This window comes from Pinus tabuliformis, chromosome 7, assembly GCF_031772625.1.
Source record: "Pinus tabuliformis cultivar Carrire ecotype Pingquan chromosome 7, CPIR1, whole genome shotgun sequence".
In the NCBI taxonomy this organism is placed as follows: domain Eukaryota; kingdom Viridiplantae; phylum Streptophyta; class Pinopsida; order Pinales; family Pinaceae; genus Pinus; species Pinus tabuliformis.
In genome coordinates this window covers 454,806,349-454,832,546 of record NC_142293.1, presented here as the reverse complement: position 1 = coordinate 454,832,546, position 26,198 = coordinate 454,806,349, and the positions used below count along the sequence as shown (strand labels likewise).

General features: G+C 33.3%; 2 protein-coding genes across 2 annotated transcripts in view; both read left to right on the top strand.

Moving 5' to 3' along the window:
* The first annotated feature begins 4,199 nt into the window (after positions 1-4,199).
* LOC149247929 (uncharacterized) lies at positions 4,200-6,447 on the top strand. The gene is made up of 3 exons (XM_089446269.1): positions 4,200-4,365; positions 5,125-5,254; positions 5,373-6,447. Exons 1-3 carry the CDS (start codon positions 4,200-4,202, stop codon positions 6,445-6,447), a joined length of 1,371 nt encoding a protein of 456 aa, XP_089302395.1.
* Positions 6,448-8,817: 2,370 nt separating this feature from the next.
* Positions 8,818-26,198, top strand: part of LOC149247928 (FT-interacting protein 3-like) — a 39,434-nt gene continuing 22,053 nt past the window's right edge. The window contains exon 1 of the mRNA XM_089446254.1: positions 8,818-9,134. Within this exon, the coding sequence (XP_089302380.1) occupies positions 8,818-9,134 (317 nt within the window). The remainder of the gene's footprint in view (positions 9,135-26,198) is intronic.

Sequence of the window (26,198 nt, the reverse complement as noted above, 5' to 3'; positions counted from 1 at the left end):
TATTATTAGGACCTGATGTGGGATTTATAAAAGCCTGAACACAAGGTCATATTCTTCTAGATAATGCAATATTATCTCGTGAGATACAGTTTGATGTGGATTCATCAATACAAGCTTATATGTATCTAAATTCAGGATTTGAGAGTGTGCTCAGTGTTTTGCATTGTTGGGTTGCTTTCCATAGCTTTTGCAAAGGTATGAGTGGCAGCTTGATTAATTGTAGAGAAAAAATCTTTATAATTCTGAAAAAATGTAAATGTTTGGTTTGATTTTTTTCACAAAATATTTCAAACTCTTCTAAAAGATCCTCTACCATTGCATAGTGGAAGAACGTTAGTTGGATATGGAGTTGAGATAACTTCTTATATTGGTTCTCTAGTTTGTTGCGAGTTCCTACGTTTGGATATCATATTTTTCCTTAACATACAAATGCTGCATTTCAGACTCTAAAGCTATGCAGTCTCTAGAAGCTAGACATTTCATCGCTTAAGATTCGCCTCTCTACATAAGAATATGGTTTCTGAGTTGTCTGAATTGTAGAGGATGGCGAAGAATGGTTGGGTCATTGGTTTGAAAGCATGGAAAGAAGTGGAAGAAGCAACTACTTTGCAAGGAAATCAAAGCATTGCGAGTCAACTGGGAGGAGCAATGGAGCCTCATCCTCAATCAATATCCTTAACTAGCTAGGAATTGGAGAAGTTCACAATCGTTGCCTCCTTTGAAGCTTTTTGAGAACATTTTGAAATCACGGGTTTTGCTTTGAGGGTTTTTGAGTTAACCAGTTGGTCACTTTTTGAGCATTCAGACCATTTGATAAAGGGTTGTTTCAGTAAATGGAGAACCAAAAGGCAATGATTCAGAGAGGAATAGAGTATTAATGTAGGGTCATGCAAGTTCCAAAATCAAAATTTCCTAGCTAAGAGAGATTCCTGTTGGCCAAAATGGATTCATCTCTATGGTAGCCTATACAGATTGTGGACAAGAGAACTGTAAGTGTAGGCTACACTTTTGACGACTGAATTAAGGGTGGAGTTATAACTTGCTTTTATGTGAGTTGCATTCATGCTTTGGTGGATCTATTCTTTTCTTAGGCTCCTAAGCATCTCTGGTGAGGGAATTTCGACATATCGAATGACCCAAAGTCAAAGTTAGATATCAGAGCCCTGAATTATAAGTTGGTTTGGTTGAATTTTATGAGAGTTATATGTAATATTAATTCAATAATTAATAAAAATAATTAGTGTGAGGAACATTAAATCAACTTTTGCTTGTACAGTGTTAGAATTTCATATCTGCTACATCTTTGCATCTCATTTAGATTTAACCATTCCCATGTAGTGATTGTTCTTCAATTTATGCCTTACGGCGTTTCCTTTGCAACATTTGGTGCAAATGTTTGTAATAATAATTTTAGAAAGAAAACAAAAAGTTGTAATTTTTTTACCTTTTTTTTTTAATTTAACATCATAACCTCTATCGTGAAGTGTTTTTATTCTTAATGTTTATGAGCCAGTTAATTTATATAACCATGATACTTGATAATTAATTTACAGTTCTAAAAAGATCATTATAAAATATCAGAATAAATATTAGAATTTTGTTTTACAAATATAATATTTATGTTTTTAATATTACAATTTTATTCCTAAACCTGTTTTAAATATTAGAAATTTTGTTTCTAAAACTCCACTTTTCAAAAAATGTTATCATTAAAAAATTACTTAAATTTTGTTACCATAATTTTATTTTGAAAATAAAATTCATCATATTAATATTAATATACTCTTTCTTTTGTAATAGCATTACTCATTCACTTAATGCCTAACACTTAGTCGGAAGGAAGGTTTGGTGTGATCACATTGACACCTCTAGATCGTTCATTGGGGGGTATCTACAGGCTCGTTGATATGATTCCCAATTTTATTTTGGTAATCTATTCCACTTCGTTTCCTCTATCCCCATGACACTTGGTTGCAACTCCTTTTTTCTAGGTTCTTTGTTCAGTGTCTTTTTATAGCTTTCCTCTAGCCCCTGTATGAATTGAAGGCTGTTGAGGAACCTGCAATGGAGGTAGCAGACTCATGTGTTCACTAAAATGATATTAATATTTTCTTTTGGATGCTTTTAATCTGCCCCTCAATTCAAGGATTCCTCTATCCCATCTATTTCTTTTTTGCCTTGGTTGATGTGAGAGTCATATCTCTTTGGGGTAGTGGAGGTTGTGGTAGCATATGAGACTTACGCATGCCACTATCAAGCACATTCCCCCTAAGATCCAATTAGAGATTCATGTAGCTAAGGGTAAAGTGCATCATGAGTGAGAGGGGATTTTGGACTCATAGGTTTTGAAGGCTATCAATGCATCGATCCTTAACAAAAGGAACACCAAGAACCTTGAAATGGACTCACCTCTAAGTCTAGCTTCCACAACGGACTCACTTCTAAGTCTAGCTTCGACAATGCACTTCAAAGAAGCATACCACCCGATTGATTGGGATATTTCTTGCTCACTCACAGGTTTTTATTAACAAAAAGAACACCAAGAACCTTGAAATGGACTCACCTCTAAGTCTAGCTTCCACAATGCACTTCAAAGAAGCATACCACCCGATTGATTGGGATACTTCTTCATGACCCATACGTTTTTATTATTTATTTTGTTAAAATATTTTGGACAAATACTCTTCTTTTTAAATCATTCTAAAAATACAATAAAAACTCTAATCTATAATTTTCCTATTCTATAGGATGTTTTTCCCCTTACTTAAACAACTATACTATCTTTTGTTAAGTGTTATTTTTCCTCAACTCATTTGTAGACAATGACTAACTAAAATTTATTTTATCTTTTGATTTGATTTCCATGTAACAAACACAAATGAGAACTCATAACTTATATTATTTTGTGAAATAGCCGCCAGAAAAATACACAACATTACTCATTCACAACGTTAAAATCATATCTATTTCTTAGAAATTCTTCATAATTTATTAATTCTTTAAATCCGGGAGAAAACAAAATACGCAACAATAACATCCTATTTTTTTTTATTTTATTTTATAAAATGATATTTTCTCTTCAATAAAAAAACTCAGCAAATCACTAATCATTTCCGTTTCATTAAAAACCCAGTTAATTTTATTCTACAAAACATTAATCATAACAGTTTTAATCGTTAGTCATATATATGCCGAGTGATATTACTGTTAATTATATATACCTAAATTTAAATCTAAACATGTATATATAATCTTTGATAATCTTGATATAGATGCGCACAATATAGTTTAATGCTGCCGTGTATTTTTAGGTGATATGATTCGATTCTGAAAATAAATTAATAAATTCAATAATTGACAGGTTGAGGCCCACATCAAGTTCGAACAGTAGATGTTTAAAGATTTTATTTCATTTGTCTGGTTTGGTTGTCGATGACGTAAATGACAGATGATTAATCATACGAAACCTAACATTCAAACCTGACATTTATAACATGTATTTTTTCAGAATTGTTGAGTGTTTTTGGTCATTATGATAAGGCCAAGAAGTATATATTTTTTCAGAATTGTGGAGTGTTTTTGGTCATTGTGATAAGGCCAAGAAGTATACTTTTAGTTCTGGTTAAGTCGTAAATTTCTGTTATATTTCATTTAAAAATGGTAATAAGACTAAAAAGATATTTTTAGCTTTTATTAAGCCATAAATTTCTGTTATATTTATCTTAACAAATGTTGATATAATATTTACTACCACTATTTTTAATTTCCCCTTAATTACAATTTACTTCTCTCCCAATAAAAAAAATAAATAACTACCTATGCGCTTTCCCAATCAAAACTCAAACCCAGAGATAGGTGGAAGTCAAATGGCCGCTTGAGGTGCAATTGCAAATCATGAATCTAAGGTTCAACGATGAAGGAACAATAATATAATAGCAAGCAAGGGAATCACGACGATGCTTGGAATAAAAATTGGAAAATCAGGTGCTCCATCTCCATCCCGACATGACACAAACGAGTGTTTGAATCTGTATATGTATATATAATGGGCCAGTGTTTCGATCTATATATCTATATATAATGGGCCAATTATCACTTCCAAGCCGACGGAAGTACTTAGCAATTAAGAATCAGCCGTTGCTGATTGCACCACCTGCTCACAGGAATTCATTCATCCATTCACTCGTACAGCTATAGTAATGAAGCGCCCACAGGGTACCCAAGTGCAAGCTGTGCCCTCAGCTCCCTCCAAACCGAAGCTACGAAAGGGTCTCTGGTCACCTGATGAAGATGAGAGACTTATCGCATATATCATCAACCATGGCTCGCAGGGTTACTCCTGGACCTATGTCGCTGAACAAGCTGGTAATCATTTATTAATGGAATTTCATTTCAGGCTTTTTTTCCAATGCAGTATTGCAAGGAAGATTAAACATTTTTTTTGGGTTTGTCCGGACTAAGATATTGTAATAAATATTTAGTTAAAAAGTAAGGATTTTAGAAATATTTTTGAATTGAAGGTTAAGTAATTAATTCCTTTTCTATTATCTAATAATTTTATTAAATTGTAAAATATTTTAGAAATTTGTAATTTAACTCATTTTAAATAATATTTAAAATAATTATTAATTCAATCTAATCTAATACTTACCATTTTTTTAGTTAATTTATTAGAGATTTCAACCTAAAATTTCATTAAACACCACACTTTATTATCAAACCCATGGTTAATTGAACTGCCCCATTGTCGCACTATCCCATAGTCCCAATAGGCGCAGGACAAAGTACTACAATGTTCAAGTATTGTATTGAAATTACATCAAATATAAAAATAACCCATTCATAAATATTGAGAGGGGAATCTATTTCAATGTCTAAGCAATTTATCAGCTGTTATTGTCTTGATTATCAATTTTTGGAATGAAATGGACAGGATAGGAGTGAGTTAAAACATTACATCTTTCTCATTTTGTCTAGTTAGCCTATTAGGCCATAAAATTTGGAAATATATCCAAAATCAACAATCAAGTAAATCCAAAATCATAAAATATTTGTGAGACAAATTACCACAGTATTTCATTCTTGATCCTTAATAGTGACGATTCAATGCTAATATATATGCAGGGTTGCAGAGATGCGGAAAGAGCTGTAGGCTGAGATGGATTAACTACTTGCGCCCTGGCCTTAAACGCGGTGGATTCTCACGCGAGGAAGAACAGCTCATTATACACTTGCAATCCATTCGAGGAAACAGGTTTCTTTCTGTTTTTCTCCATTCCAGCTCTGCTCTCTAATTCATTTGTTTTCTTTGAACATTCATTGCATTCTATATTCGCTGATCGTCTCGCCATTAACACGACCACGCTAAGCAGGTGGGCTGAAATCGCATCCTGTTTGCCGGGCCGCACGGACAACGAAATCAAGAATTATTGGAACACTCACATCAAAAAGAATAAGCAGAAGCTGAAACAACGCCCCTCTTCCTCCACCAATATGAAATCTAACGCCCTGCCTGATCGTGCTGATAGCAATGCAGTCACGCGGACGCCAATCTTCCCTTTCAATTTGGTGGCCACTGAAGATAATCAAGGTCAGCTTTCAGCTGATAGCGACTTCACCAACATCAACCTCATTTCTCAGTTCTGGGATTCTGCCAATTCGAGTACCCGTCAAGGCGTCTCAAGTCAAGCAGTTTTTGTATCTCCAAGTCTGCAAACACAAGGCCTGCATAATTATAACACTGCAAAATCATCGGTCTGCAATGAATTCATAACAGAGTCACACAGGACTACAGTACTGCCCCGTGAAGCCCGTACCCCTACCGATTACTCTGACGGCTCCACCGGTATCACCATGACAGCTGTCGCTGAAAGCGACTGCACGAAAGGATCAATTGAGAATGATGGCGCCGTAAGTGATAATCAGGTCATGATCGACTTTATATCGTTCACAGATGCGTCTTGTAGAATAAGCAGTGCATGGAGCGTTAGTCATTCGTATTCAAATGATGATGATCGGCTGTCTGGAATTAGTGTCGTGGAAGATTACGGGAACTTGCATCTTCATGGGAAGACCGCCCATCAGTCATGCCTGCCACTTATTTCTGTCTCTGGCTCACAATATAGTTGGGCTGATTACCAGTCTAGCCATCTTCATGCTGTGGATGATAGGGAGGATGGTCAAAATTTCATGGATGACGTAAGCTTAAGCATTCCAGCCCACACTAATATCAATAGTAAGCAGGAGAACCATGACCAGATCGGAGGAAGAGTAGGTGTTCCCGATCAACTGAGTTGTTCAGGAACCTCCAATGAAGAAGCGAACGAGTTCGAATATGACGAGTTCGAAGCAGAGCAGATTATAAAAACTTGGACAGAGGATGACGAAATGTATAATATCCATATGTCCACCGGTTCTTATCTTGATCAAATCCATTTTACTTACTAAAGAATTAGGTAAATTTTTAGTAATGCAATCCAGTGGAAGTTGAATGTACAAATTTCAACTCTATTACAGATTTTATTATCATATGCATAGATTTTGATAAAAGTTAGAAGATAAAAGTCACTTTGGCGAATTAATCCTTTTAATGTGGAATTAATGTTTTTAAAGCGTGATCACAATCTTAATGACATGCCTCCCATTGTGGAGTAAATCAGCCTTCCTTCCTCCAATACCAGAGCTAATCCCTTTCCTCCAATACGAGAGCTAATCCACGCCTAAGTTCAGCCAAGTCACAGGGAAATCAAAATCAAAATCGCAGCTTCTGTTTTCCGTATGAATCGTGTAGTAGGGAACACCAATTGTAAAATCTTCGATTCGGTGTGATCGTGACTTTAGCTTTGTCTGTAATAGTATAAAATTTGATTAATTAAATACAGCATTTCGTGATGTCATTTTCCTTTCTAACTGGTTTATTTTTCCTGACCATTCTCTGTGCATTTAACAAAATTTTTAACGGATTTGAGCTTATAGGACATTCTTTGCGCATTTAGTAATCTGAAATTAGAATGATATGATCATGTTAAAATACAACGTTTGTATCATGTCATTTTCCTTTCTAACAGATTTCTGCTTCTTGGCCATTCTCTGTCCATTTCGTAATTTTTTTTTTCAAAGTTTATGCTTCTTGGAAATTCTCTCGACATTTAGTACTCTCTTTATCTGAAATAGAATGATATGAATTATTTTTTAATTCTGTCTATGTACGAATCTTCTGAGATGGATTTTTTTTTTAATCACAATATTCGTGTTCATACCAGATTAGAAGTTCATATCAGCTTTAATATTTCATAACTTACCATATATAATATCAACATAATCATTTAAATTTCAGTACTAAACCCTACAAACCAAATGACTCCTCTCTTCCAAATTGTTTTATTTTATTTTTTGTGCTTCCAATGTTACGAAATGGAATTGATAAGAACAGTTAAATGTCGGCTAAAACGCTTTTCACGGGTCGATTAGCCTTCAGGATATCCAGATTCCATATCAATCGAGCATTTACTCTCTCTGGGTTACCTTTTCATTCAGTTTAGCAAAAAATGAATGTGTACGTGGAATTTTTTTACAACCTTGTTACCATTTTAAACCAGCAAACCCTTCTAATAGGTTAATGAGAACGTTGTAGTTAGAGGAAACGAACACATTTTGAGATAAAGAATAATTTTCGATTTTAGTTATGATTAAAGTAAAAAAATCGGAGTTGACTTAGCACTCTGAAAAATTCCATGGGCTTTTTTATGATGCAGGGTTTACCTTCAAACTTGTGATATGAATGAATTGCTATTAGATTGTAGAGAAAATAGACAGAAAAATCTAGCTAAAAAATTTCCAAAAATTCACACTAAAAACAACTTAAAAATATATATATATTAAATAATGAATAGGGATTTTATAATTTTGTTTAAATCATTTTGAATTAAAAAAATTAAAATTATAAAATGTTAATATTATTATTTTATCATATAAAAAAGATTAAAAAAAAAATCAAACTTTAGATTTATGTATTTTATTTTATTTGTAATATTTATATTTCTTAACTTTTAATAATTATAATACTTATTATTTTAGTGATTAATTAATTAGTCATAATATTTTTTTTAAACAACTCAAAAAAAAATATGTCTTTCATTGTAAATTTAAAAATTGCAAAACATCACTCTTATAGACGCTGTAATATTTATTTATTTTAACGTTTCCAAGTTGTTTATTTATTATTTATTTTCATTAATTATATAAATTATAATTTATCTAATTTTGCATTTTTTAAAATTGTTATTTATATATGAATTTCATTATTTTAATGTCAATGTTGTGAAGATCTGATTTTAATTTTTTAATAAATTATTTAATAAATCAAAAATTAAAATAAATAATACTATCTTGTGTAGAGATAATGTAATATTTAACATTTAAATTTGGTCAAAATAAAATAATAAAAAATTATAATTATTGATAAAATATTTTAAGTGGGTCAAATTATATAAAATAAAAAACAAAAATGAAAGATCAATTTACATTTTTTTTCTAAATAATAAATATTAGCTTTTAATTATAAGAAAAATCTAGATTCTAGGTCAAAACCTTAAATCCATATTAACTCCATATCTACCAAATAGTGAAAACACAAAATTTCTTTGAAAAAAAATTAAAAGAATAAATAGCAACATTGTATTATGAATAAAATCTAAATTCTACCCAAAAAAAACACAATTCTTCTTTCTTTACTGTTTCATTATGCATACATTTCCTTTCATATGTCTATGTTTTTTTTTATCCACCATTATATACACATTTCTACCAAATGTTGAAATGGTAATTTCAACTGCGTTGCATGTCAAAACCACCAGTTTATCCCCTGCACCGCTTTTGCTGAAACCTAGTATTTCTTGGGGAGGCATCGAGCATGTACAACGATGGACACGTATCTGGGCAGTCCTTGCCAAAACCACCTTTCCCCGGCAGGTAAAGTTCGGTAAGATGGGACCTCCGGGTAATTGCAAACAGTTGTCCGACCAACTTTGGGGCAGATCTAAGGGTATTTCTTGGTCAGGCATCGAGCATGTACAACGATGGACACGTGTGTGGGCAGTCCTTGCCAAAACCACCTTTCCCCCAGGTAAAGTTCGGTAAGATGGGACCTCCGGGTAATTGCAAACAGTCGTCCGATCAACTTTGGCGCAGATCTACGGTTATTAAATAAATATATTGCCGTGCAATATGTTAGCAGCTCGAACCAGATGTGAAGGACAAGAAATAAATTTACAGTCGGTAAATGTAGGTAAAATATTTAATTTTATTGTTTTTTTATTTCATGGGTATAGTTTTGTTATGGCAAGTAAAAAAAGGGAAGAAATTTTACAGCAGCGTGAATGTAATTTTTGTTTTTTAATGTAATGTAATATGCAATACGTAGCAGCGCGTATATAATGTAAAAAAAAATTACACACAACAGTGTAAACTTGCACGCTGAGACAGAGTAATTTCTTTTTAAGCAGAGACAGAGTAATTTTCAAGGAGACAGTGAAGTTTTCTTTTAACTACTGAAGCATTTATGTTGTTGAAATCCCTCTGTGAGAGGAAGAATATTGTAACAGTAGTCTTGGTAATGAATGCAAAGTTTTTTCTTGTGTGTATGTGAAACTCTGTTTTCAATAAACAAATTTTTAGTTTTTTTTGTGTTAAGAAATAGAGCATTACTCTGTGTTCATTTTTGTTTGGAATTATCAGAAATTTCCAACATGGTATCGGAGCTTGTCCATGCTCGTTGAAGGTGTCAAAGAAGCTGAAGGAAGGATTTCTTGCTGCAGTAGCTTCTCCAACAGAGTGAAGACTCAGTCAAGAAATTATCCAAGGTATTTCTCAAGCTAGTTTTCAATGTTACTGTTGAGGACAATCAACTATTTTAAATACATAGTCAAGTATTTTGAAGCATAGTTAAGAGTGCAAGAATGGCTGGAGCCAGCACTAGCATGGGTATCTGTAATACCAAGCTCCCACAATTTAATGGGAGAAACTATGACTATTGGGCGATAACTATGAGAGCCCTGCTTGCTTCCCAAGACTTATGGGAATTTGTTGAGGATGGTTTTGAAGAACCAGCAGATGAAAATGAGTTTAATAACTTAACTCAAGCAAAGAAAGATCTGTTGAAGAGAAATAAGAAGAAGGATTCTAAAGCTCTCTATTTTTTGTATCAAGCAGTGCATGAGAGTGTGTTTCCAAGGATAACAACAGCTAAGAGATCCAAAGAAGCATGAGAAACTCTCAAGATAGCCTATCAAGGCATGGAGAAAGTGAAGACAACAAAACTACAGTTGCTGAAGAGAGATTATGAGACTCTCTGCATGAAGGAGTCAGATAATATTCACACATGTGATTGGTCTGGTCACACAGATAAGGTCTCATAGAGAGATTCTTGAAGAAAGGAGGATTGTGGAGAAACTATTGAGGATCATACCCTCAAGGTTCAATGTGATTGTCACCACCATAGAAGAGACAAAGGATCTCACAAACTTTTCAGTTGATGAACTACATGCATCACTGATAACACATGAGAAGAGATTGAGTAGAAACGAAAACTCATCTCTAGAACATTCCTTTAAAACCCAGATGTTGTTTGGAAGATGAAGAGGTCAAGGCAGAGGAAATAAGAAAGGAAGAGGCAGCAATCCAAATCAGAACCAAGGCCAAGGCAGCAGCCAAAAAAGTGGACAACATCATGCTCAGGGACAAAGATATGATAAATCCAAAGTCCAATATCAGTATTGTAAAATATATGGGCATTATGAAAATGAATGTAGGAAGAAGTAGCATGATATGAGTAGTAGAACTAGTGCAAATTTCACTAGAGAAAATATCAGCCAAAATAATTTGTTTTTAGCTTGTAATATGGCTGAAGAAAAGAGGGAAGATGTATGGTTTCTAGACTCTGGTTGCAGTAACCACATGATAGAAAACATAGTCATGTTTTCTAAGTTAGATCAGAGTGTAAAGTCACAAGTCACACTAGGGACTGATAATAAAGTTTATGTTATGGGAAAAGGAGAAGTAAATGTCTTAACAAAGAAAGGTGAAAAGAAAACCATATCAGATGTTTATTATGTTCCTGGAATGAAATGTAACCTTTTAAGTATTGGACAGCTTGTTCAAAAGGGGTACAATGTTTTCTTTGTGGATGATGTACGCACCATCATGGATAAAACACCCAGCAAACGATGTATTACTGAAGTGAAGATGACAAGGAACATAATGTTCCCTCTCAGAATGAAAGAAGATTTAAAATATGGAGAAGAAATAGCAACAGTGACACAAGAGGCTTTCCAAAGCGAACCAAAGGATGAAAAGTGGTTGTGGCACTTGAGATTTGGACATCTCAGCTTTGGAGGTCTTAACTTGTTGAATAGAAAAGGAATGGTAAGACAATTACCATTGATAGAGAAACCAAACAGCCTTTGTCAAGGTGGTATCTTGGGAAACAACACAGAGAAATTTTTCCATCTCGGAAAGGTATCAGGGAAAAAGCACCTTTAGAGATTGTCCACTCAGATTTATGTGGACCGATGCAAACTCCATCACTTGCAGGCAGCCACTATATACTAACATGCATTGATGATTTTACTAGAAAAACTTGGGTTTATTTCCTGAAGAACAAAAGTGAAGTGTTTGAAAGATTCTACAATTTCAAAGCACTTGTAGAAAACCAAAGCAGACTGCATATCAAAGTTCTAAGAACTGATAGAGGAGGCGAGTATATCTCCAAAGAATTTCTATGTTTTTGAAGAGAAAATGGAATTCATAAGCAGTTTACCACTAGGTACACTCCGCAACAAAATGGAGTTGCCGAAAGGAAGAATAGGACAATCATGGATATGGCAAGGAGTACGTTAAAGGAAAAGCATTTGCCAAATGATTATTGGGCTGAAGCTATACACTGTGCAACATATATTTTGAATAGATACCCTACAAAAGCAGTCATGAACAGTGCCGGAAAAACCATGGAGTGGGACAAAGCAAGGAGTCACCCACATGAAAGTTTTTGGATGTGTGGCTTATGGACAAAATCCAGATCAACTAAGGAAAAAGTTGGACAGTAAAGGGGAGAAATGTATTTTCATTGGATACAATGAGGAATCCAAAGCATATAGTGTATAACCCATCCACCAAAAAGCTTATTGTGAGTAGACATGTTCAGTTCATTGAGGAGGAAGCTTGGGATGGAAGCATAGAGAAAACAGTGAATGTTAAAAACCCTTTGTCACATGATGAAGATGATTAGGAGATGGCTGAAATACATCCCCAAACAGCAGCACCAACATAAGGGCAGCAAGAGACACCCTTGAGGAGAAATGAGAGTGCTTCTCCAAGCACATTACAAAGAGGAAATTCAAGTGCTTCTTCAAGCACTCGTACACCAAATGAAAGAGGTAAGAAGTTCAGAAATTTAAGTGACATTTATGAATAAGAGGCAGAAAATGAAGGTATGAATTCTTTGTTTGCTTTATATTGCCATGTTGATGACCCTGTTCATTTCGAAGAGGCAGAAGCCAAAACAGAGGTGGAAGAAACAATGTAGCAAATGCTCAAGGAAGAGGTAGAATATGTGGCAACGACAACAACAGCGTGTCAAGCAATTTGGATGAGAAGGATGTTAAGGAGTTTATGCCAAGAAAAAACAAAAGGAACTGTGATTTTTTGTGACAATAGCTCAGCTATTGCATTATCCAAGAATATTGTGTTTCACAAGAGAACGAAATACATTGACACAAAATTTCATTACATCAGGGAATTGGTAAAGAAAGGAGAAATTGTTTTACAACACTGCAGAACTCAGGAGCAGGTTGCAGACATTCTAACCAAACCATTGGGACAGAAAAGTTTTGAGTTTTTGAGGAAATGTCTGGGTATGACTGATAACCCAAAAGTTGAAATTAAAGGGGAGTGTTGAAATGGAATTTCAACTGCCGTGCAGGTGAAAACTGCAAGTTTATCCCCCGCACCACTTTTGCCGAAACCTGGTATTTCTTGGGGAGGCAGCGAGCATGTACAACGGTGGACACGTTTCTGGGAAATCCTTGCCAAAACCACCTTACCTCGACAGGTAAAGTTGAGTAAGATGGGACCTCCGGACAATTGCAAACCGCCGTCCGATTAACTTTGGGGCAGATTTACGGCTATTAAAAAAATATATTGCCGTGTGATATGGTAGCGGCTCGAACTAGATGTGAAGGACAAGAAATAAATTTACCGCCATGAATGTAATTAATATAAATGTACTACAGTTGGTAAATGTACGTAAAATATTTAATTTTATTGTTTTTTTATTTCACGGGTGTAGTTTTGTTATGGAAAGTAAAAAAAAGGGTTATGTTGAGTTGCTTGTGGAATATGGAATGGGAAAACTCGTCGCAGCGAATGTAAGAAGAAATTTTACAGCAGTGTGAATGTAATTTTTCTTTTGTAATGCAATGTAATGTAAAAAATTTACACATAGTAGTGTAAACTTGCACGCTGAGACAGAGTAATTTCTTTTTAATCAGAGACATAGTAATTTTCAGGGAGACGGTGAAGTTTTTTTTTAACTGCATTTAAGCAGTTCTGTTGGTGAAATCCCTTGTGAGAGGAAGAATATTGTAAGAGCATTCCTGTTAATGAATGCAAAATTTTTTCTTGTGTGTGTGAAATTCTGTTTTCGGAAAACAAATTTTTAATTTTTTTTTTTTTGTGTTAAGAGAGCATTACTCTGTGTTCATATTTGTTTGGAATTGTCAGAAATTCCCAACACCAAAAACCTTAAAGTAAACTCCTAACAATAATGTAAATTTACAATACATCAACAGAAATCAGAGAAGTCCAAATTATCTTAGCACTAAGGGCCCCACTTCAGGATCTATTTTTGCTTGTTCAGCAACATCATCCTTACCTTCGATTCTCATTTAATTTCAGCTCTGCTCTTCTTCCTTGGCGGTTCCTCACTATATTCCATCTCATCCTAAAGGCCTTTTGCTCCCGGGTTGAAGTCTGACTCTATCTTATTCATCTTGATATCTAGAACAACGAATTGAGCCTCTATGATTGTTTGTAATTTCCTGATTTTCTAGTGTAGATACTCATATTTTTTATCTTTCTAATAAATTATTCATCCTCTCCAATGTATGTTTGAGGGATTTGAAGTAGGTTGTCACCATTAGATCTCTTCTGCACATCGAATTGCGTAGAACGATATCGGTTGCATTTGGACTCCCCACATCTCTACTATTTTACTTATTATTTCTAAATAACAGAAATAATTTGTTTTTTATAATATTTATATTTACCATTAAACATCTAATAATAAGCTTTAATCAATCAAAATAAATATTTTTAATGCTTATATCCGCATCCCGTTTGTTAGTAGCTTAATTATATGTCTACGTCATATCTATGCAATGTGTAGATATCATCTTTTTATGTCCTACTGAATGTGTAATTGTCATGTTTTATCTGAAGTAACAATTGCCATTGATACTAAACAAGTTGAGTCAGATCGGTTCATCCTTATCGGTATAGTAGTTACACAGAAAATTAATCAATCCGACCATTCTCTTTGAATTCGATTAAGATTAATTAGAATTACTAATTGAGGAATATGTTAATTGGTTAAATAAAAATGCATTGACCAGAAATCGCTAGTCTTTGTTTGGAACTTCCAAAATGTTTCAATCCAGGTAGGGATTAAAATCCATTACTTAATGATCGATCCACTTCTAATTATACTATATAGTTTTTCGTCTTCATGCCTAATTATAAGTAGTGGAGAGTTATCAAAAGGATTTTAGGGTGAAAGGAGAGAGTAGAGTTGTAACTAGGGTATTTATGGTGAGATTTTTTTAATGTTTGAGGTTGATGTAACATTGAATCTAATTGAGAATTTGAGAATTAATTTTATTTATATTTTTAAAGGAATTCTCAAAATTTAGTAGAATTAATGGGAAGTTTTTAACATTACATTAGAAAGTGTTATCTTAGCCGATCATAATGGCAATATTAAATCCACATAGATATCCTTGTGATGCCTCCCCATTTGATATAAGGCATGCGTTTTCTCTAGCATAGATAGTAAAAACCACTTGTGTAACGAAATGGAAAAGATTTGCATGAAAAGTGTTGGATGATTCACAGGATGAGATAACTGTGAGAAGGAGCTTTGGTTAGCCCCAAAGGAAATGAGTAGGAAGGCATGGTAATGCGCAGAAGTCAGGAGTTCGCCGAGGTGGGATGAACTTCTGAAAAGTTAGACATGGTGATGTGAAGAAGCGAGGAGTTCGCAACGGTGGGATGAACTTGTTAAAAGTTAGATAGAAACCACACGATTAAGTGGGGATGTAGCTATTATGACGGCAAGTACATAGTTTGTTTTTAGTTTAATATTTTAATACGTTTCTGCAAAATTATAAAAAAAAAATTGAAAATATTATAATTATATTTTTACTAACAAAATCATATAAATTAAATAATTGACAAATGTCAAAATGTATCAATCTAAAAAAATTTAAAATTTGTATTTCATAATACATCTTACATATTGAAAAAACAAAATTAATTAGATTATAACTTTCTTATATTATTATTATTATTAAAAGAATTAATATATAAATTAAACATATATAAATTTAAAAAAAACATAGAACAAAAGTATTAACCAAGAGATTTACTCACACTTTACCATGTATATACTTAATTTGTAAATAGACTTTATTACAATGTCATGGACAAATACCATACTTTATCAATACCACATGCCCCAAAAAATATAACTCACTTCATATTAGGCTTATTAGTCATAGCTAAGGGAGGACTCTAGCAACGGATTTACAATTTCATTGTTATTATTTTATCATTGACTTATATAAAACCCAATGTAAACTTTGGAAATAAATAACATATTTTTATTATAATTAGAAAAAATCATTTGTAAACACTTGATTGGACAAAAATTTTGATATCTTATTTTAGCCTTAATGCCATATGTCTCGGTATCATCTATAAAATCTCTACCATAACCATATATGTACATGATTTTTTATACATCAACCATATTCCCAACTTTTGAAGCCTAACCTAAGGTGAGCAGAGTGGTAACTAGCAATTGCACCACATGTTGCAATGGAAATGCCTTAATGCCATATGTCTCAGTATCATCTATAAAATCTCTACCATAACAATATCTGTACATGATTTTGTATACATAAACCATAATCTCAACTTTTGAAGCATAACCTAAGGTGAACACAGTGGTAACTAGCAATTGCACCACATATGGAAATGTCGTAAGACTGTAGTATGTTATAAGAAATTTTAGAAACTTGATAAATATTGAAAAAAAAGTATTTAATTGGATCATCCATATGAAGTTTTCTTTGACTTCTTACTAAAAGAATATTTTTAGGAAGTTATGAGGGATATAGCCAAGATATTTATTAGTATTAAAAATGATGAGGGAAGCCATTATGGAGTAATTTACTATTTTTTTACTCATGATTACAGTATTTGCTTGTATACTAAGTAATAATAAAGTTAAAAGGAAATCATAAATGTGGGCACATGACTTTTGTGGCCCATGGTATTAGAGCCTGTCGATTACAGGTGATGAAGTTGTTAAAAGCTTGAGGATTCTCTATTGTAATATTCCTGAATTGAGTGGAGGGTTCACTTTGGCTTGTTTGGCTTCTTTTAAGACATGAGAAATAGTAGATATATTATTCAATTTTCTCGTAAGGGATTCTAGGGTAAAATATGGTCTTCATGTATTTTTAATTGTTTATGTCTTATCATGTATTTTAAAAGGTATTTCTATCTCATTTTTTACTTACTGACAAGTGGTTTCAAAGCCAAGGGATTGTGGCCTATAGAAGGGTTTCAAAGCCAAGGGATTGTGGCCTATAGAAGGAGATGCTGGTTGCAAATGTCAAAGAATTATATGTTGAGGCTAAAACTAACATAGAGAATCCTGATTGGGATTTTACATACATACATGAATATTGTATGAGAGGAAATAGAGGTCTAGTAGGGTGATATGCAACTACAAAAGTGAGATCTAGTGAGGAGAGCACCTGGTGTGATCAAGTGTGTTAAAATGAGAGAATAGTGACATAAATACTGAATAATAATAACAAAAAAATATTACTTTGGAGACGAAAATTGTAAATTACATGTATATGGCATGCAAATGTAAGACTTGGTTAGGCATGCCTATCCTTTCTTGTGAAGTCTTGGAGTAGACCTAGGTGATAGGAGAGAAGGACATGCAAATGTTTAAAGGGGTGATTGCATGAGAGGAATTAAATATTTTATTTAGTAAGTATATTATCTATATATATATATATATATATATATATATATATATATATATATATATATATGTCTTATGTTGCTAATGATGGAGTAGATTTGTAGCCCTCAAGGGACAAATCAACTAATGATGGTTGTGTAAGTAAATGAAATATTATATGTGAAGAGGTTTTTGGTTCACATCACCCAAATTCACATATATATGTGGAATGCTCATATCTAAGCACCTAGCCTAGAGGTTATAGTAATAGTCATTGGAATCAAACCCATGTCACATGAGTATGAGATTGGTCCAATTGTCAATTCCTATAGATACAAAGGAAAAAAGAAGAAGATAGATTAGATCTACAAGTTTTTTGTTTTTCAATATAATCTTATGATTGTTGAATTTTTTATGTAACATTATGTTTTCTTGACAACTTCTCTCCATATTGAAAAACACCTAACCCCCTTAATTATAATACACAATTAAAAATATATATATTCTTTAAATATTTAGATATAAGAAATAGATCTTACAAACTAATAACACCATACTAAGATTATTTGCAACCAAATAAAAAATATTAGAATTATTCTTTCATTAATAATAAAACTAGCTATTTAGTTATACAAATTTCTTTCTATAATGGTATATGTTATTCTATAATAGTATAAAAATAACATATTATAAAAATAATTAAATTATTTTATTACTCCTAAAGTTAAAAAAATAGACTAAATAAACAAAAATGTATAATTTAAAAACTAAATCTATATTAAAAACATTTATAAAATTGCAATATAGATACGAAAGGATCAAACCTCCTAATATGTTTTCTTACGATCTAATGTAGAAACCACTTTCTTACGATCTAATGCAGAAACCACTTTGCCACAATGAAAAGCAATGTGCACTATGAGTGAACTTGATTGCCGCATTTTAAATATGGATTGAACTTGATCACCGCATTTTAAATATGGATTGAAATTCTTAAACGTGATTGTCTATCTACTAGTTAATTTTACAGGTTATTTATTCTTGTTTTCCATTTTGGGGTCAAGATTCAAAATATTTCCTTATAACAAAACCCTATGTTTAAAAAAAATGATCTCCTGGATTTATGTGGAGAAGTTAGGAGTTTGCAGAGGTGGAAGGCACTTCTGGAAACGTTGGATAGAAACCAGATGATTACGTGGGGATTTCTTCAAAATTATAAAAGAAATTATAGAGATTATAACTACATTTTTATTGACAAAATTATATAAATTAAAAAGTTGACAAATGTCAAACTGCATCAATCCATGAAGAATCAAAATTTTTACTTCATAATGCATCTTATATATGAAAAAAATAAATAATCAAAATTTTTACTTCATAATACATCTTATATATGAAAAAAATTATAATTTTCCTCCACTATTATTATTATTAAAATAATTAATATATAAATTTAAAAAAGCATAGAATAAGATTATTAACCAAAAAGATTTACTCTTAATTTATATGATTTGTATATAAGATTTATTATAATGAACTAATATCATGATTTATCAATATTACACTCACTTTATATTACACTTATGAGTCCCTATCAAAACAGGATTCTAACAATCTATTTAAAATTTGACTGTTATTATTTTATTTTTAATTTATATAAAACCCAATATAAATTTTAGAAATAAATAACATATTTTTATTATAATTAAAAAAAAAAATCATTTTCAAACACTCCATAGACAAAAATTTGATATGTTATTTCAGCCTTAATGTCATATTTCCCAATCTCATCAATAAACTCTCTACCACAACAATATATGTACGTGATTTTGTATCCATCAACCTTAATCTCGACATTTGAGACCTAACCTAAGGTGACCACTGTCGTAACTGAAGGCTGATGGTACGTGGACACAACCACCAGTGAAGCTTCTTGACATCTCCAATGCATTGGGACAAATGATATGTGATAAACTAGGGCACATCGTAATCGTGGGAAATTCATGATCAAGAAAAGAAAGAGGTGCAAAGTCTGCAAGAATCTTGTCAAAAGCGTTCTGGACTGGACAAGTGCAACTCCATGTTGAGAAAAAAGGAGAGAAGTTTTTCAGGACTCAACGAGCAAGAATTCAATCAAGGCCCAGTTTCGAGAAGGTATTTGTCCACATTGTTCATGTGGCTACTCTGTACTTCAAATTAAAATGGCCAGTTTCGATCTAGTTTGGATCTGGGTAACGAGGCACTGAAATTGAAGCAATAAATACTTTCATTGGAGAAAGTGACAATGGTATTTGTCTACATTGTTCATTTGGCTACTCTGTACTTCAAATAAAAATGGCCAATTTCGATCTAGTTTGGATCTGGGTAACGAGGCACTGAAATTGAAGCAACAAATACTTCCATTGGAGAAATGCAGTGGATATGGAAGCAGGCTATGATCCTTCGCAAAGTAGTTCGAAAAATTGTTTACAGTGTTGACAACCAGTAGGGTGGCTCTCTCGGATGACGTCAAGTATTCCTCGCATTTTTAAATGTCAAATGTTCCAAAATAAAATTGACATTAAAAAAAAATAATATTTCTTAATTTCAAATTATAAAGCTTTATAATCTTTCTAAAATAAATTATATTTAAAAAAAAATAATATATTTATGGTGATGAACTTTCTCAATAAGTATAATTAAGTGTAAAATTTGGATTTTTGAATATTATTTCATATATTATTTAATTTAAGAATTTCTCAATTGTGTTCATTTTTATATATAATGATGGTTAATTTACATTCAAATCAAAATTGGCTTATTTTATTAGTTTTTCCCTACACAAGATTTTAATAAAGAGCAAAAATGTAAATGTGTAAACTTAATCATCATCACTACCACTAAAAATTTATGCGATTCCTTAATAGGAAATTTTTTTTTTTATTTCATATGTCAATTTACAATTTTTATAAAAGCACTATTTTCACTTTGGTGGCCGGACTATGCTACCCATATAACATTTGTTCCATATAGCATTTGTTTTAATTAATCAATTTAATTAAAAGGGTAAAGCATAACTACTTTGCAGATAAATATAAACCATTGATTTGTGTATGCTACCATGAAAAATTTAATATATCCATTGAGATTGAATCTCTACCATCCACCTACAATATTCATAGTAGTATACACATGTCAAAGATTCAGATTTATCTTCAAATTAGTTATCTCCTTTTTATATGAATGGGTGCCATATGAAGTGAGTTATGGTTTTTTGGCCTGTGGTATTGGTAAGGCATAGTATTAACCCATTGTATTGTAACAAAGTTTATTTACAAATTAAGACTCCCCATATTTAATTGGGACTAAATGTCTATGATTAAGAATCTTTTTTCATATTTTTTGAATGTAAAAATATTTAACTTGTATATTAATTTTTTGTTATAATTAATACTAATAATAATTAAAAATTATAATTTTGTTAGTTTTTGCGTTTTCTTTTCTTTTTTAATTTTAACATCTTAACTTATATCACGAAGTGTTTTGATTCTTACTATATATTGATGTGTATTATTGTTTATTTAACTATATGGTCATGGTACTTGGTAATTAATTTAAAATTTTGTAATTGCTATTCCAAAATATCAAAGTAATATTATAATTTTGTTTTACAAATATGGTAATTTTTTTGCAATATTATAATTTTATTTCTAAATATATTTCAAATATTATAATTTTTAGTTTAATAAAATTACTTGTAAAATTTAGATTTTCGTTATCATTGAAAAATTCCTTAAATTTTATTTTGAAAATCAAATTAATTATATTAATTTTAATATTTTTTTTTGTAATAACATTACTAATTCACTCTATCTATAACACTTGTCGTGACTTTTTAGTCAAAAGGAGGCTCTTACCTCTAAGCCACAAGCCCCTCGAACATAAGTTCATTAAACTTTGTCTTAGACATGACATTTCGCTCATCGCATGATGTCTAACATTGAATCTCATCATACTAGAACCTGCAATCCCTCATTAGGTGTGCTATCTCTAGGCTCGTTGATATGATTCCTAATTTCATTTTGGAAATATCTGCCTTATTTTTTCCTCTATCTCCTATGGCATTTGGATGCAACTCCTTTTTTATTGGTTCTCCACTTAGTTACTTTTCACCAACTTTCTTCTCGCCCTCGTAGGAATTGAAGGTTGTTGAGGAACATGCAACAAAGGTAGTAGTCACAGTCTCTTTTCACCAAGATGGCATTAATCTCTTCTTTGGGGTACATTTCATCTATCCCTAAACTCTAGGATTCCTCTATCCCACTTGTTTCTTTCTTCCCTTGGTTTCTATGATGCACTAGCATGCTCATAGCCCTAAGGGAGGTGGAGTTCATAAAAGTATCTATGATTTGTGTGTGCCACTACCAAGCTCACAGTCACCTAAGATCTAATTTGAGATTCTTGTAGCTAAGGATTAAGTGCATCATGAGAAACAGGGTATTCTAGATTCAATTTCTGGAGGGTACCATTACATGGATCCTTAACACAAGGAACACCAAAAGCCTTGAAATGGGCTCACCTCTAGGTCTAGCTTCAACAACACACTAGAAGGATGCAAATCATCCCATTGATTTGGATACTTTCTTATGTTCATGACTCATAATTATTTTATTATTTTTTGTATTGTTTATTTTGTTTAGGTATTTAGGACAACTACTTTCCTTTTTAAACAAATTCTAGGAACACAAAACTCTAGTCTATAATTTCTATATTCTATCTTATGGATTTTGTTTTTCTTATCTACACAACTATACTCTCTTTTCATAAATATTCTTTTTCCCACTCATTTATAGACAATAACTAACTAATATTTTTTTGTCTTTTGAAATAACAATTCATAACTTATATAACAACTAATAACTTATATGATTTTGTAACATAATAACCCCACACATATATAACATTACTCATTCATAGCATTAAAGCATAATTATTTCTTATGAACTCTTCATAATTTGATTTCTTATGAACAACAATAACATCTCAAAATTTTTTGTTAATTTTTAAAAATGATATTTTCTTCTTAATTAAAAAAACTCAGCGAAGCACTAAACATTTATATTTCATTAAAAAAACAAATTAATTTGATTCCACAAAACATTAATCATAATAGTTTTAATCTCATATATATATATATATATATATATATATATATATATATATATATATATATATATATCCCGACTGATAATGAGATTACTGTTAGTTATAGATGATGCTAGATTGGAGACTAGGGTTAGGTTTCAACAAAGAGAGTGACAGAGGGTAGCAGGCAACCATGGAGGCACAGGGAGGAGGGAGCTCCACTCCCTCCTACAGTAATGTGGTTTTGAACAGAGGAACAGTAGAGAATAAGAAAAAAAACTCCACAATCTTTGAAGGTCAAGACAAAAAAAACTAAAACTCAGAAGGCAGAAGGCGACAAATCCCATGCAGAGCAAGGGACCCACGAGGAAGATAAACATGAGGAGACAACGGAAGAGAGAGGTCAGGGAGCAGAGAGCAGAACCAAAATGGGGCCCTGTAAACCCAATACCATAACTAAACCGCAGGTAATATCGAGCGATCTAGCTCTGCAAGAGCACAAGGATCACATGGCAAACCATGCCATTATATGAAAGTTTATGGGATTGTGGTCGTCAGAGAAAGCTTTGTACACTTGGATAAAATACAACTGGAAACAAAAGGGGGACTTAAAGATACATCTTGGATCTAAAGGCTTTTTTACAGTGGTGTTCACAAACATGGAGGATAGAGATAGGATTTTTGAAGGAGGACCATACTTCTATGCTACTGTTGGTCTCTATATGCGCCGATGGATGATAAACTTTGTACCAGAACGAGAAACCTTCACTTCGGTACCGGGATGGATTAGACTCTACTCCTTACATTTAGATTACTGGATGCCAGAGTCTTTAAAAGCTATAGGAAATAAGTTAGGTCATTTCTTAAAGATTTCAGAGACAACTCTATGAGAAAAATATACATCCTATGCCCGTATATGCGTGGAGATGGACCTATCAGGAACTCTTCCAGATGAGGTCATTCTAGAAGTCTGTGATGAAGAATGGGTTCAAACAATGGACTATGAGCATATCCCATTTAGATGCCACAAATGTCATGAGCATGGGCACCTATCTAGAGATTGTCCTCTCAACAAAAGGGAGGAATTCCTAAGCACCAGCAAAAGGAAAGAGCAGCCAGGTTTCATCAAAGTAGGAGGAAAAGGGAAAGGAGGGGGAAAGAAGACACAAAAGAACCCTACTGAGAATGATAACAAAACAAGAAGTTACAATAGTTTTGAGATCTTAGAAGGAAGAGAAGAAGATGGAGGTATCCAAAAGAGCACAGAGAATCAGGCAGCAAGGGGGAAAGGAAAAGAGACCAGCATGCAGTTCACACAGGAACAAAATGAACACATGACTGACCCTTTAAGCACCATGGAAATAGAAAAAGACCATGAAATGACTCAAAGTGAAAGTGGTATAGAGGACCAAGACTTATAGGAGATCCTGGAAAGGGAGAACCTAGAGCTGGAAAAGTTTCTAGAACAAGGAGGAAACCTAGGAATAAACTCCATACCTCAGGAGGACATTGACAAACACCAAACAGCGATTGGTGTCAAACGAGGACATGATAACCAGGAACATAAAGGAACTTCCTCAATAGGATTAATAATGGGAAAATTAACAAAAAACCCAAGCAAGAAAAGGGGAAGGAAAAGACAGAAAGAATTGCTGCTAGAGTGTGGCAAACTCGTGATTGACTCTAGAAGGATGAAAGACCTTTCCAGTTACTCCTTCAAAACACCACCTCAATGAAGATTACAACCTAGAACATTAGAGGACTAGAGAGTAGAAGAAAAAAAAGGAATCTAAGTAATACGATCAGAGAGGAAAGACAGGATATAGTGTTCATACAGGAAACAAAATGCTCAGTGGAGAAGATCAGAGACAAAAACAACAAACGATTAAATAGATATGAATACCTTGAGGTTAAGGCAAACAAATCTGCTGGTGGGATTCTCACTCTATGGGACCCACAGAAATTTGGCATGATTGATGCAAAGGCGTCCAGACACCACCTTTCTTTGATTATCCAACCAGTGGGCGACATGAAATGTTACATGATCACTAATATCTATGGTCCACAGACAATGGAGGACAAACTTAAACTCCTCACAACACTGGAGGAGATGAAGAAGAGGTACACAGCTCTACCGTGGATTCTAAGAGGTGATTTTAACATGATAAAATCACTCACGGAGAAAAAAGGAGGAACTAGAACACTAGGCAAGGATTCAACTACCTTCCAGGACTTCCTCACCAGTATGAAACTGGTAGACATGGAAACCAGTAATGGAACCTTCATTTTGAATAATAAAATGGGGCACTCTTTCCAAGTAGCCTCAAAATTAGACAGATTTATTATCTCAGAAGAACTTCTTCTCATGGGAGGTAGCCTGACTGCGCTCATCCTACCTTTTGGAGGTTCAGATCACTGGCCCATAGAATTGGAAGCTTCGCTATTAGGTAAACCGAGGAACAACCCATTCAGGTTTGAGAACGCTTGGCTCACTCACTCAGATTTCCTCACAAACATAGAAAAGTGGTGGAAGGAAGAGATAAACTTTCAAGGAACAAAGATGTTCCTCCTACACTGCAGGCTCAAACACATTAAAGGCAGACTCAAAGAGTGGAATAATAAGGAATTTGGTAATATCTTCAAAGCTAAAGGAGAATTGGAAAGGAGACTGAAGGAGATAAACCAAATTCTTATCACAGAAGGCTAAACAGTGGAAAGGAAGAAGATAGCAGAGTCTCTTCAGAATGAATGGGAAAATAGATGTCTACAAGAGGAAATATTCTGGAGACAGAAATCCAGAATCCAATGGATAAAGGAACGGGAGCGAAACACCAAATTCTTTCACATATCTACAATAGCTCACAGAAACAACAATAGAATTGTCAAACTTACAGATCAGCAAGGTGTAGAAAGAAACACTCATGAAGAGATGGAAGAGATTCTAGTTCAGCATTTTCAAAAAATTGCTGAGGAGACTAATGACGATAGATCACAGTTTACGGAAAAATTTACACAGTACATTCCTAAACTAGTCTCCAGAGAAGAAAATTACAATCTCAACAGACCAGTGACAGAGGAAGAGCTAGAGGAAGTCATCAAAGAGATGCACAATAGGAAAGCTCCAGGCCAGGATGGCTTCAATGTGGACTTTTTCAAGACTTGCTGGAGGATTGTAAAGCATGATATTCTGGAGGTAGTGGAAGACTCTCGTAGAAATAAAAAGGTCTTAAGGGAACTCTATGAATCTTTCATAGCCTTAATCCCAAAACAGGAAAAGGCCACCTCTCCGGACATATTTAGACCCATAGCATTATGCAATGTGGTAAACAAAATAATATTCAAAGTAATTACTAACAGACTCAAACCACTCCTCCCCACCCTGGTGTTTGAGGAGCAAACGGGCTATGTGAAAGGAAGACAAATTCTTGACAACATAATTCAAGTTCATGAAGTGGTTCATTCACTCATCACCAATAAGCAGGCAGGAATGATAATTCAGGTGGATATAGCGAAAGCCTATGATAAACTTAGCTGGAAGTACATAAGAGCAGTACTAAAAGCTTATGGCTTTGACTATAATTGGATTAAATGGGTCATGGCTCTAGTTACCACTGCTAGCTGTTCAATTCTTCTCAATGGCTCTCCCTCCAAGACCTTCAAGCCTACAAGAGGTCTCAGACAAGGTGATCCTCTTTCCCCTTTCCTTTTCATTTTAATGATGGAATGGTTAGGTAGAGAAATCAGGTCTGCCAAGGAGGAA